Here is a 14,369-nt window from a genome sequence, read left to right as displayed (position 1 = left end):
CCTGAAGAAAGGAGGGAAGATTTCAAAATAAAATTGTTCTTCTTGTGGTTTGTGGTTAAGGCTGAAGTGGCTTCTTTGAGGTATTTGATTTTTATTGCCTCTAAATAGAATAGCTGGCAGGAGTTAAAAATAGCTGAGTCTGCTTCCCACCTGTTTGGATACTTGTCTTATTTTAGTTCAGAGGTGGAATGTGTGACTGCACATCGTTGGGATTAAAGCAGTGCTGCTCATGCCCCTGGACATGGGCAGGAGATGCTTATTGTGCCTTGGTGAGGATGGGCACCTGATTGATGGGACACATGTGCCCTGTTGGAAGAGCAGAGGAAAATCCTCCTGGAGAGGGATCTCTGGGAGCACTGGATGGAAAATTGCAGTCATGAGCCTGCATGTTGAATAACAAAGGCAAATATGAATATTGGCTGGCTGAGTGTTTAGAGCATTGTTCACCCTGCTGATGAAGCACAAGCCCTGGCCAGGGAGCCTGGTAATGGTTAGAGAGACTCTCCAGCACAGGACTGGTGCTGCAGTGGAGCTGCCTGCAAGTGGGAGTGGGGAGATGAGTAAGCAGCACTTGCTCTGAAACCTGTGCTTCTCCTCTGCTTTGCTATGTGGAGCTTTTGGTGTGAATTTCTTTCTTAGCTCCTGTAGAAAAGTAATTTACAACGGATTTCTCTAGTTCCAGGCCATGTGCAGCCAAAACATGATCCCCTGAGGAGCAAAGCGTGGTCAGAACAACATTCTCCTCTTAGGAGACAGGGGCTTTACCACACCACGTACAACAATCTTTTATTTTGTGTAAAACTGAATCTTGCTTGGGAACTCTTCATGGCTTTTAGGAAGCTTTCTGTAAAGTTAAGCTCAACATGGGGTGCTATCGAGTATATGCTGTCAAAAGATGTGAAGTCCCTGTATTGAGAATAAGTGATGGAATTTGACTTACTAAGAGGTTATGAATATATTTGTTAAAAGCATTTCATTAGCTGTTGCACTGGAATTATTTGTTGGGGCCTCCATTCCATTTTCCACTCATTTCTCCTTCAGCAGATGCTGTGCAGAACTGCCAATACCCATGCTGTTGATTTTGCCTCTCTACTGGAATACTCTTCAGTTGTTCTGGGATGTTTCTGGTTGGGATTAAGGCAGAGTCTCATCCGGGCAGGTCGTTAGAGGGTAAAGTTGTCTCAGCTCCAGTAGACGTGAGGGCTGACTGATGCTGCAGGTGGAGGTACCACTGTGCTTTCCCACTAATCTGACTGGTGCTGGGGTTACTCCTCCATAAGCAGAAAACTCTGAAATGGCAAACGCTCTTCTGTTGGTTTGCTGAGTTTTGGATGGTGCTTGAGCTGTTTCACTCAGCTCTTAACAGCTCTCCTGCTCCTTTCAGCCTCTCCTGTGACACTGGCAGCGTCCTTGCATGCCTTTCTGTCTCTGAGGGTTTTTTTGCTAGTGTTGAGAGAGAGCTTTCCAGGAGCAAATCCTGAAACCTCCTGGCGGGATCTGCAGCTCAGTGTCAGTGCTATGCTTAGTAGCAGAGCTCTGTTGTGGAGGAGTGTTATGGGAAACATTATATCTGGTAGCTGCGCTGCCAAACTTTGTGGCAAACACATAATTTAAGGGTCTGTCTTGCTTCACAACTCGTTGGGGCTGGCTGGAAAGCCTCCAAGAGGAGGAAGAGAGGGGACTAAGGGAAGAAAAACAGAAACATCTGGGGCAAATTTGCTTTGATGGTGCTGGCTGTTGGATCCACACACTCTGATGTGTGGATCAGCGTTGAAATGAGAAAGGTCCCTGCAAGAGGGCTTAGGGGCTTGAGAGTGCCCTGTGCAGGGAGAAGGAAGCAGCAGGGACAAGAATAGCTTGTGGGAGATGGCTGTGGCACAAGCATGGCACTGCCAGCACGGAGCAGCTGTGCAGCCTCCAGCACCCGCCTTGCAGCTCCGCACGGGTGGGAGCAGCCAGCTCAGAGACAGGGACCTGCTGGCCAGAAACAACCAGCAAAGGCGTTTGCCTGGTTAGCTGAGTGGAACTGGTGTTTTTCCTTTAACTGCACCATGGTCTGTGGTCATTTCTGAGGCACTGGAATTAAAACTTGAGCGTTTTCTGTGATTTTACTGCTTTTGGTATTTGCCCAGGGAGGGATCTCTGCTGTGCAGAAAAGGCATGCAGCCCACTGAAGGCTTTGTTTAGTGTCAAGCAAATGTGAAACGAGCAAAACATGACAATTACTAAAATTCTATTGACTTACTATCAAAGCTGAGTAGGAAAGAATAGGACTTGCTGAGCTTTCTTGGTGTTTGAAGCAGATACTGAACATGGGAATCTTCAAAGTACAAGGGAACAAGGCCTGCTTCATCGTTGGCTCCTTTTTCCATGGCTGCTGAGCCAGGAGGACACGCATGTTGTGCTGGGGTTCCTTGATCTTGCTTTGTGCTATCTTTTCTGAATAAGTGTACTTAACTTTAATGGTGTCATACCCCTGGAGGATATAAAAGGTCAACCAAGGTAAAAAAGTTTGTGGAATCTAGAATTCGGCTAAAACGTGAAAAAAACTGTTGCAGAATTTGGTGTTTGGGGTGATTTGCTGCTTGTGCTTTGTGTGTGCAGGGTAGCTAAAGAATCTCTGCTGGTCCTGATAGTTTGGTTTGCATAGGCAAGCACAGTGTATGTTTTGGAGGTGTTAGTGTTGTGTTGTTAGGTGTTTGTGTATAACTTGGATTAATATGTTTGCATAAACTACAGATGCCTAACCAATGTGGACATAATTATTTGTTTAAATGATTTACAGCATTGCAGACTTCGGCTCTGTTTGTAAGTGGGAAAAATTATTTGTATGAAACAAGCAAAGTATATGAAGCTAGGAGCTTGTAACTTTAGTGATATATCCACAGAACCATTCTTTAAACTGGCTATTTTCAAAACATGGATGGTAAGTATAGAGGTTTTTTGCTGACATGACAACACTGCGTTTGTTTTTAGTACTAACAGTTCACTGGCATTAGAGAATATTTCAAGCTTGGCTTAACAAGTTTAGCTTTCATTGCTCACTAAATGTGTAATTAAATTACAAAGTCTTCTCATCTGTTTTGAACTTAAATTATCGCTGGTTTTAACTTTCCTTTCACACATGACTTTTTCAGGATTGCAGGATGTGTGAAAACGGTTTACTGTAGCCATATGCTTGTTGGCACAGAACTCCAGGATGTTTCAGTACGTTTGAAGCATGAGTTGTGTGATATGTGGTTTTTCTTTTACAAAAGCTGTGTTGACTTCTTGCCTAGGAACTACTGTCTCCTCATGTTTTGCAGATTCTGCTGCAGAATCATTCCTAGTGGTTACACTGGGAAGGGATCAGGTTTGCAGGAGGGTGGCTCACTCTGATCTCTCCTGGCTCTTTGCATCTAACCTGTGCTGTGTTCTGGTGTTGTAAATCTAACTAGCTTGATACCTGCAGATTGAATCACTTTATTCAGAGTTTGCTGTCCTGGCTGGGTGTGTTTGGTGCAAAAAGATTCCTGTTATCTGTGGGAAGGACACAGCTAAGAAGTCAATTGTCCCTTTATCAGCTTGCTGGCCACCTCATTAGAAGCTCCTGGGTCAGCAGGGCTGCTCTACCATTTCTCTGCAGATAATAATAATAAATGTGTTTGTTTAGATCAACGTGGAAAAACCCCTCTGAGCTGCCTGTGCTGCCTGTCTGTGTGCCCTGTGCTCTGTAGTATAATCAGCTGTGTGACAGTGCAGTAATCTGGGGAACACCCACAGTCTGGCTGGACTTCTGCCTACCCTGTCTTTCATGGGAATGTAGCTGCTTTCATTAACTTTCCTAACTGACTTGTTTGATCCTATTGCAATCTGTTCCTGAATTTAGGGAGAGAACATCTACTGGGTTCCTCCCATCCACAAGCCCAAATGCCTTTCTATTTTGCTGTTTTGCTCCGTGTTGGTTCTCGGTGGTTTTTGGCTGAGCAGGTCCAAGGTCTGTTGTTTTCAATGCCCTGAAGATTATCCAAAGTTAGTATTTGAGACATGCCTGGTTCTGCAAGTGCACTGCTACTCTTGTCTTAAGAGAAAAGTGCAAATTTCTGCCATCAACCCATCTTTTGCTCTCGGGAGAGATTAAATTCTGAAAATTAAGGCACTTGGACAGTTGACTTCAGACTCTTCTATTTGTATGACTTTTGCAAGGAATCAAAGGAATCTTAATTCTGGAGATTCAAGTAAGCTCTGCAGAGAGTTTTCCCAAGACCTTGAGTTTCACAGAACCACAGAATGGTTTGGGTTGGAAGGGGCCTTAAAGCTCATCTCATTCCAACTCACTGCCATGGGCAGGGACACCTTCCCCTAGACCAGGTTGCTCCAAGGCCCCATCCAGCCTGGCTTTGAACACAGCTTCTCTGGGCAACCTGTGCCTCACCACTCTCATCCACATTAGCTGATGAGGATACTTACCTTGCTTTTCAAAATCCAATGATGTGAATTAGTTTTCCTTGAGATGTGATGAAAAAGGACCAAATCAAGTCTGATTTATACACCCAACTGAAAGGGGTCTGACTAATGTTGGGGGGGTGGCTGTAACTGCACCCCAGGCAATGTGCTGAGCAGGAGATGGTGATCCATGACACTGGTTCAGTCACCCTCAACCCTTCCTGTGGTTCCCAGTGTGATGATGGTTCCATTTCTGCAGCTGAAGCGCCAACACCTTGTGCCCCCTGGAGCCTGGGTAGTTTAGGTGAGCTGCTTGCTTGCTGTATAGTTTTGACCTAGTTTATCCTGCTGCCCAAGCAGAGAGATGTAGAAAGGGATGGATGACTGTTGTGGCTTGTTTCAGCAAGCTGGTATCTGGTGGGTGGGAAAAGGCACTTTTAAACACAGCAGTGTTGCTGACTTCAGTCTGGGAGTGATATGAGTTTATACAAGCCTTTGAATTTCTCTATGGAGTTCACAATAATAATGCACTGGGTTTTGTGGCTGTTTGTGGTTGAATGGAAGGAAATGCTTTTTCTGTTCAGGTTATAGCTGGTACTTGTTCTAAGCTCTGCTTTTCCTGGGAGGTAGGAAGTGGTGTTCATGCTCCGGGATGTGAGTGTTAGTGCGTGAAGGAGTTTGGAGAGCTTTTTAGAGAACTGCAGAGGGAGGCAATATATTCCCACTGAAGCTGCTAAGCAGCAGAAGCTTCTGTGAGCCCAGAGGCACATATACTTTTTGTAAAGGCTGTTTTTAAATCCTTCAGTTTGGAGATGTAAGAAGAGTCCTTCTCCCTGGCTAATCGGTGGAATGTCCTCGCCTTCATCTTCCTCTCCTAAAATGCCTTGACTAGCATGTGGTGCTGGGCTGGGCTGCTCTCCTCCTTTCCCCTGCCCCCGGGGTCCTCTGAGCATCCGTGTTCCTCCAGCTCACCATGTGGGACTGACACAATGCAGCTTTTCTTGCTCTTCAACTTCTCTCAGCAGTAATTTGAAACTTACCTTTTTTTCCTGACTCTCACCACACAGGCGGATTGTTCTGAAAATGCTCCTGTTGGGAAGGACAGAGGGCCACAGGCTGTCTCCTTAGCAAGGCAGGATTGGTGTGGGGTCCTCTGGGGAGAATTTTTTCCCCCTTCAAACTCAGCCCTTCAGTTTATCAGACAAAAGATAAAAGGATTGTTTTTCTCGTTTTGGTTCACTTAAATATGGACAAGCAGGTCAGTATTGCCACTGAACCCACCATTCCTGCAATTGCAGTGGTAAGAGGAAAGAAGGATCACAGCCTTTAGGTAGCAGGGGGTCATCTCGTTCCACATTGAAAGGATTATTAGCTAGATCTTATGCTTTGTATATTTAAGTATTGCACTGTGAATGAATGCAGTGCTAAAGCTTAGTTGAGGTCTCATTCAAATTCTGTTACTCCTCTCAGAAGAATAAGGCTCGATTTTCCAGAGCTGAGATTTGCTGCAGAGCACAGGGAAGGCTGATATTTCACTGTGTAGTATTTTATTCTTGTGTATTTCAAGAAAAGCTTGTTTAATCTTCCCAGGTTACTGTTATCTTCTCGGGCTCATTTTTCCAGAAAAAAGCTGAGTTTTAATCTTTGGTGGATCTGAAGCAAAGGTTACCCGCTTGGAGGATGCAAAAATAACTGAAATGACCCAGAAGGGTTATGGGGGAGTTCTCTCTGGCCTTTACAAATTCTTCTGCCTGCAAATGTGTTAGTAAGTCCTGTCCTCTAGAGAAGAATTCCATTGCTAGCCTATATATTTTTAAAAAGAAACTATCCTTGACTAAAAGACTGGGACAGCAATTTCAGTGGAGGGCATTCTGCCTCTCAACTTTTGAAATTACCTTAGCCTAAAACCTTTGCCTGTTGCTGAATGATACAGGATGGGTGCAGAAAATTAAGTAAATGCACCTTGTAAGTCATGATAGTGTTGGTCTCAGGGGGTGCTTTAAAATAGAGCAGTTTGGATGGCATCTTAGTTTTCAGTTGAGAGAATCAGTTCTGCAGTCTGAGGATAACCAGCAGGCATCTGCTAGCCTTTAAAAAAAAAAAAAGCTGATATCCTAATTTTCAAATTTATTATTACTTTGGGAGATACAATTTTAAATTGTGTCAGTCTGACTAAACTGCAGTTAATTACTGGAGTCCTTCAGGTACCATTTTTTATGTTCAAAGTGAAGAGGTGATTTCTGCCACTTCTGCTATACAAAATAAAAGTGCTTTTAGTAAATAATGGCTGTAATTAAGAACTTGGAAACGTTTTCCATGCTTGCTTTTCTCACTTGTGTCAGTGCTCTCTGAAGCAGCAATGGTGCAAGTGTTGGTGTAGCACATTGTGCAGTGGCAGATGCTTCCAGTGAGAAACTCTGCTTGCTTCCAAAAGGGATGAAATACTGGTTCTCTTACCAAATACCTGACATCTAACATGTTAATGTCAGTGATGTGTTTAAGCTTTGAGTGTCTTGTGACTCTTAAAGCATGTCTGGCATCTTAAATATCAGTGGAAGCAGAGACTTTGTGACTCAGGGTTGATTTTTTTTTTTTAATGTGGGTGTGACCACCAGGTGATTTTGTCCTGCCTTTGTGCTGTTCTGCTATGGGGAGGAGATACAGATTTGTATGATTAACCTTTTTCAAGGAACTCTTCATTGTGAGAGAGCTACTCAGGTTGAAAGGAGGATGGGATGGTTTGTACCCAGAGTTCTTTCCAAAGGAGCTCCCTGGGAGAATATAGTGAATATTTCGAAATGATGTGTGAACACTGGATGTTACCAGTTTCTCACAGTTGAAGGTGTAGATCTCAGGGCTGCCTCAAACCAGCTCCTTTATGTACAGCTGAAATAAAAGACATTGCTTCTCAAAAGGGGAATATGAACGTTTGGGTCTGGGGGAGGGAAGTGAGTCCTACCTTTCTCCTTCAGTTGTAGGCATCAAACTTACGTTTCTTTAAAACTCTGCTACTGCATCTTTATTTTCCCACAGATGCTTTTCTCCCTTCTTACTTCAGGCAATTGGGGCAAGTGCCAGTGCATTCATTATGTTTTTGCAGCATCTACATAAATGCTGCTACTCTTGTGCTATTTGTGTTCTATAGAGTCAAGACAGCATTGTGTCTAAAATACCTGTTAGTCTGTCTTTTTGGTAATTCAGTGTCATCACTCTTTATATGCAGCTTTTAAAATTTCCTATTGATTGTCTCAAAATGTTTCTTACAGTGGAAAGGAGATGACTGTAAGGAGTTTCTGTAAGTTTAAATTCTTCTCTCTATTGAATGCATCACATCAGTAGTGAACTGACACTCCTTTTTTTCTCCTTTCAGCCAGATAATGAAATCTCTTCAGACTGCAATCATGTAAGTATTGCTTTGTTTTATTCAGTCTCTTTCTTTGGCATTTGCACCTCATATCCCTTATCAGCCTGAGGTATTTTGCATAGTTTGGTACTTTGCAAAAGGTATTAATCAAGACACATTCGGGTCTCTATACTGGCCTATGGAGAAAGAACACAAGGTGACTTCTTTAACCCAGTATAGCCACAGTGGTTTTGCTGGAGATTTCAGAGTGGAACATATTTAAGAGCTTTATAAACTGTACTTCTGTCTCAGAGGAGGACAGCAGACATCTTTCCTGTTTTATGGCTGGGGGGTGGTTCCCGTGAGTTACTGGGAGCAGCGTGATGTGCTCCTTTTGGAAAAGATGTGAGCAGTGCTGAATTTAAATTCTTAATTTCAGCTGTTGACACCTTCTGTATTACTTTCACAGCTGCTAAATTCTTAGACTCACTTGGAAAATGCTGTGGGGGTGTGATATTTAGAAGCAGTTTGAGACAGTTGGCTGGTTTTAGAACAGATTTCCTCTCAGCACTGTGTTTAACAGTGAGCAAACTATTAGCCAGTTTTCAGGCTGTCAAGCTGATTCTTCAAATCCCAAGACTCAAAAAAAAAAAAAAGAGAGAATAAAAAAATCATTGCTAAGGTTGGTATTATTAGATTCCTTTGGTTTCTCTCATTTGCACTCTGTTGGCATACACCACATCAAGATCCTTAATTGCTTGGTTAGCCCTGAACACAGACAGACAAGTGCATGCCTCAATGACACTCTTGATTTTGGATGCTTGAGAAGCTGCATTTTGCTTTATTATTGGAAGATGTATTCCAGAGATGAAACTTGGCCATGCTGTACAACTAGTAATTTCCAACTGTGTTTATAAATTAACCTTTAGTACTGCTCTGCCTGACTTCATTGGCAGCTGTAATTCTCTGTTGTGCAGGGTTGGATCAGATGAAGGGCACAACGTGTTTCTGTTTAAGTCTTTTTGAAAAAGAGAAAGCTCCAGTAATTAAAACGTATCTGCCTGACATTTAAGTGTACCAACAGAGACTACCTGAGAGAACTAAAATTGAGAATTCTAGAAATCAAAGCTGGACCTTTCTTCTGCTGGATTCAATGACAGCACCTCTGCCACAAGGCAAATGTTGGGTGCATGTGGATTATGGAAGCCATTCACAAATAGGAAGTGTGGGCAAAGTCTCATTTTCCCAGGCAGAAGTTGAAGGGGGGTGATAAAAACCTAGACTACAGAGAAGTGTCTCGTGTCCAAATGTTTTCTTTGCCTCTCTCTGCAGTCTTTGATCGTACAACTGCTGATGATCCCCTGGAAAATACTGCCTAGTGCTACAATCAGGAATTTTAAGCTGCAAGTTTCACCTTCCTTTTATCTGTGGGAAGGTTCATTTGGAGAGCAGCTCATTTTGAGACTCTCCAAAGATGGAGATTACAAATGCAGAGATGTATTCTCATCTTGTGCCCTCATTCTTGTACTTCTGATTCTGGCTGGAAGAGGTTCCCTCTTGATTCACTTTTATCTATTAAACCTCTATATTTACAACTTACTCCATCTGAAACACCTTAGTTTTCCATAATCTCCTTTTCAATTTTTCACAGTTATAAAACCATGATTATAAGTATGGAAGGTGGTGCAGTTATGTTTATTCTGATTTTGGTTCTCTTTCTGTACTTCCATCCTCCTGGAGCTGATGTGAAACTGCTTTCCTTGTGTTTTCCCAGTGTTCTGTGTATAATTGAAGTGTCAAAATAGAAGTTTGGTCAAACTTTTATCTTTTTGATATTAGTTTGATTTTTGTCACAAAGGCACAGTCTTTGAAGTGAATTTTTAAAGCTATTTATTCTTTAAGTTGTTAAAAAATTTTAAATGCAACTTAAGTTGCTAGAAAAGCAGGTAAGGTCATAGAGCTCTCAGGCAACATCTTGGCTATTAATTTGCTGAGGTTTTGTCATCTTACCCTGTATTTTCACTTTATGGTACCTCAGGAGGATGTCTGGGATGTGTATAATCCACAGGGTGTGGCTTGCCTAAGATTGCTTCTTGCACAGTGGCCCAAAGCACTGAGGCTCCTTCATGAGCTCGTGTCTGGCTCCTGGAAGAACAGTCATCCTTACCCGAGGTGTTCTGCAGTCTGAGCTCTGATGTGTTGTGCTTAGCAAGAGAGAGAACCTCCCCTAGCTTTGAAATATATCTGCATCCAAAAAGTTGTCTGCTTGCAGCCCCTCACAGAAGGCTGAGGCTGTGTTATATCCTGCCTTTTTTGCTCGATTTTCTAATAAGGTGTTCAGTATGAAATTTGCTCATATTGAGGACTTCATTTTTTTAGATCATTTGCATCAGACACAGAAAGGTGTGGTGGGCTAAAGACATTGCTAAATATGCAGCAGGTAGCAAGTTACAGCTTTCATTGTTTTATCCTTTCGGTTATTAAATAGTCTTCATGCAATATATATCCTTTTAATGAGTCAGCTCGTGACCTTACAGAGATTTCTGACAGCCTGAATTTATTCAGTATGAGAAAATTACTGCGGGAATGAAGGGACCAAGTTGTTGTCAAGGAGACTTTACATTGATCATTGCACTGTAAAAGGATGATGATACAGATTGGGTATAAATGATGTTTCATTGTTTTCTGAAGTAAAATGTTTGTCATTCCCAATGGGAAGCTCTTAAACCCCCTTTCTACAAATGCTGTCTTCATAGCTCTTGTGGAACTACAAGCTGAACCTGACAACAGATCCCAAGTTCGAATCCGTGGCCAGAGAAGTCTGCAAGTCCACTATTGCTGAGGTAAGGCAGGCAGGGGAAAGGCACAGCTGCTGTTGGGTCTGAGGATTTTTCATTTCTTTGTGATAATGAATTAGGGTGTGAATAATGATTTGGGGTTGGGGAAGCTCTAGTCTCATATGCAAGATTGCTACCTGTAATTAGTTCAGTCTCCTTGCTGAAGAAGCCAGTTACCTTAGTGGTACCAGGCAAAGGGGTGGCAGAAAGAAATGCTGAACTAACAACCCATCAACTCCTACCAGAACTTCTGTTAGAAATCTGTTGTGGATTGGATTTGTCCCCTCTTTGTCAAGTGTTTGACAATTGTAACAGTGTTGGTGTAGCAGGGGTTCTGTGAATTTAGCCTAAGGCTGATTTTGGACTGTGTCATGCTGGCAGAAAGGAGAACTACATAGGCAGCAAATGATGAATCAACTTCTTTTACTTCAAGGTTCAAAGTGTAGTTGCTCCAAGGAGACTCTGTTGGGAACAACTTCTTATGAGGTTGCACTAGGAGGTGATGCTCTGTACCTCAAGCATCAACATTCCTTGGTCCAGCTTCAAAGATGACTTGATCAATCATTTCTTCCTTGTGCTCATGCTGGAGCTCTCGAGGCTGTGCACTCAGCCACGCAGGCACTGGCTGAGCTGAGCTCCCTTCCCTCTCTTTGTGGTGGTTTTCAGCTAGACAGGAAGCAGTGGAAGCAAAGCTCTCTGCAGCAGGACAGGCTTCAGCTGACTTAATTCAGTCATTAGGGCATGCTCTGAAAAACATTATTAGTATATCCACTAATATAATTTAATGTTGCCATAAACTTGTGTTTTTAAAAAAATTCAGTCTGCTCTAGTGTAAATCGTTTAGTGTAAGGAGAGATCAAGACCAAGAAGGCTAGAAGATGAAACAGTGGAAGGAATCAGCTTGCATCAAAGGGCTGTGCTGTGTTTGGAGTTTGGTAGTTCCCAAAAGCAAACACTGCCAAATCTGTTGGATCCCACTTTTTCACGATCATAGAAAAGGTTGTATTTTTCTGGTTTATGTCATATGGCTGCTGCAGAATTTTTACAACCAAGGCATTCTTGAAAATGCTCTTTTAACAGTCTGTTTAATTACCACTTCTATGCAGGGACAGTCTGGCATTGCTGCAAACGATGCCCTCTAAATCTGGGATATGTCTAAAAGCAGTGGGAAGAATGTACAGAATTTTAGCTGTACATTAACCACAAGTGTTCCTCTTGTAATTGTGGTGACTCATGACATAAACTACCAATATTCTGCCATTTCATGAGTAATTTTTAGTTAAAGAAAAAAAGTTAGATAAGAAAAATAACCATGTGTGTTTGATCTGGTATTTAATACCGGGGCAGGTGCATAAACCATTCCACTAATATTTTTTAAAGCTATTTCTACAACATTCTTTAAACATAGTGGGCATATACTGCTCACATATAGTATTAACCTACTAATATTTTCTTTAATTCCCACTAACAGGTAGGTGGTTTTTTTGCTGGGTGACTGAGCTCCAATTTTAAGTACTACTTTGCATTAAGAACAGAATACAGCTGGAAGAGCAATTTCTAGTCATTTGGGAAATGGTGACTGCCCCAACTGGGTATGTTCTGAAAAGTGCACCTTTTAATTTTATCAGCTAAATACAGATTGAAATTTCAACTCTCTCTTTCCCCCCCACTCAGCTGGAGTGTTTTTTATAAGTTCTGGCAAGAGCTTTAACCTGGAATGAAAGTTGGCTACCAGATAACAGTGGTTGCTTCAGAAGTGGCCTGGCAATAACATGATCACTTGGTCTTTTCTGCAGTTCACTGGCTCAGGCCATGGAGCTCTGGGGCTGTTTCCAAAGCCAGGCTCTTCCAAAAACAGCACGTTGTCATTGTGTGCTGGTTTGGCTCACAGTACTTGAGCTGAAGCAGGGCCAAACCAAAGATGCAGCTTTCTCAGAGAGCACTTGCTCAGCTCTCTCCCCTTCACCCTGCAATGAATCACATGTGTTTTCACTTCAAAATGTATTTTATGCCTTATCTATAACAATTACATTGACCTTAGTAACTGTGTTTTTCTAATAGCTATTTAGATTAAATATAAAATGTTTTACCAGCCTCCATCTGCCTTCAAGTAATGATGTTTAAAATGCTGTATGTTTTATTTGTTACATAGAAAGTAATGGCCTCATAAGCTGAGGCAGAGATCTGTTTTATTCATCTAGTCTGACCTGTGTGAGTCTGTCACAGGGTGCCCTAAGTTATTCTTGCTTGAATTAGAATATATCTCCCCAGAGACAGCTCTCCATTTTTTAAAATTTCCAATATAAATATTCCAGCTTGGTATTTGAGAACCCATAAAATGGTTCCCTGCCTGTTCCCTTAGCCCTGCTCTCCTTGTTACCTGAGCCCGCCTGGATTATTGATTGCCATAGATCTTCCTTGAGATTGATGAGCCCTTCAGGATTTTTACAGGAACAAATCTTTGATGTAATCGAGTCAACCCATGCATCTTTTCCTTGCAAACCTGTCACCACTGAACTTTAGTGTCTGGCTGCCAGGAGTTCTCTCTGCAGCGTTACGGCTGCGGGTTTTCGGCACAACCCTCAGCAAGGGCCACCAGAGCCAGGCAAGTGTTTCAGCACGGGCTTGCCAGGGCTGAAGAGTTGTGTGGTCTCAGTGCTCCTTGGAGCAGGGCATTGCACTGCTCCTGTGGCAGGATTCCTCGAGGGACCATCCCTAACTGATAGGTAACCATGTTTTCCCCTTCCTTTGGAAAGACACTGTCAAAACTGCCTGCATCTTTTGCTTCCAAAGGTGATGTTTTTGACCTTACTGTCTGCTTCCCTGAGCAGTGCAGGCTGTGATTTATATTGGGGATCTGTCTCTTCTTGTGTGCTGCTTTTCCAATCTCTGCACAGCTTTCAGCTTTGGTTAGCTGTGATTTTTACTTTTTTTAGACCACTGAGTAAAATGGTTTGGTACCAACAATCAGTTCCTACAAGAGCCTGATAGAAATGAATTTGATGAGGATTTTCCTTTATAGTAATTTTTGGCTCTCAGCAAGTTATAAACCATTCAGTAAATAGTGTTGAATTCTGAATCAGTCTCACCTCTAACCAAAATCTTATGTTGTATGAGGTCAGGTGGCTAATAGGGGTCCAAGTGTGATTTAATGATGTTGTAATATGCTCGGTTTTCTAAATAAAGGTTTGTCAAACTAGCACTTTTTCTACAAGCCTTCTTGATTGCAGGGGTTCAATGTAATTATGAAAGATGATTATTGAGCAACAGAGTTTATAATCCTCAAGGTCGCTGTGTTTGCTTTTTTACAGATGCTAGCACACATGAGATTTCTATTTTCTGAAATATTTTCAAGTACTCCGACTTACTGAAAATCAAACTGAAGCCTAGAGGGTTTCTTTGCTAGCAGATTTTGAAGCTACAGATGCAAGTTTCTTTGAGGATTTTTTTCATAAGGTTAAATTCAGTAGCTGCAGCCACTGTAATTTTATTCCTTCTTTTTTTTTTTTTTTTTAACAGATAAAGGAGTGTGCAGACGAACCAGTTGGTAAAGGCTTCTTGGTGTCATGTTTGGTGGATCACAGAGGCAACATCACTGAATACCAGTGCCATCAGTACATCACCAAGATGACAGCCATTATCTTCAGCGATTATCGGCTGATCTGCGGCTTCATGGATGACTGCAAGGCTGACATCAATCTCCTGAAATGTGGCAGCATTCGACCTGGAGAAAAGGTATCCAGAGAACATGCAGATTGTCAATA

The 14,369-nt window shown here is 42.3% G+C and overlaps 1 protein-coding gene across 1 annotated transcript in view; it reads left to right on the top strand.

Moving 5' to 3' along the window:
• GLG1 (golgi glycoprotein 1) overlaps nucleotides 1-14,369 on the top strand; it is a 79,853-nt gene that overhangs the window by 29,539 nt on the left and 35,945 nt on the right. The window contains exons 2-4 of the mRNA XM_051771327.1: nucleotides 7,796-7,828; nucleotides 10,525-10,611; nucleotides 14,125-14,340. Of these exons, the coding sequence (XP_051627287.1) occupies nucleotides 7,796-7,828; nucleotides 10,525-10,611; nucleotides 14,125-14,340 (336 nt within the window). The remainder of the gene's footprint in view (nucleotides 1-7,795; nucleotides 7,829-10,524; nucleotides 10,612-14,124; nucleotides 14,341-14,369) is intronic.

Source organism: Manacus candei, unplaced genomic scaffold (genome assembly GCF_025592945.1).
Source record: "Manacus candei isolate 608988 ecotype Guabito, Panama unplaced genomic scaffold, ASM2559294v1 h1tg000131l, whole genome shotgun sequence".
NCBI classification, from domain to species: Eukaryota; Metazoa; Chordata; class Aves; order Passeriformes; family Pipridae; genus Manacus; species Manacus candei.
This window is presented reverse-complemented; position numbering and strand designations above follow the sequence as displayed.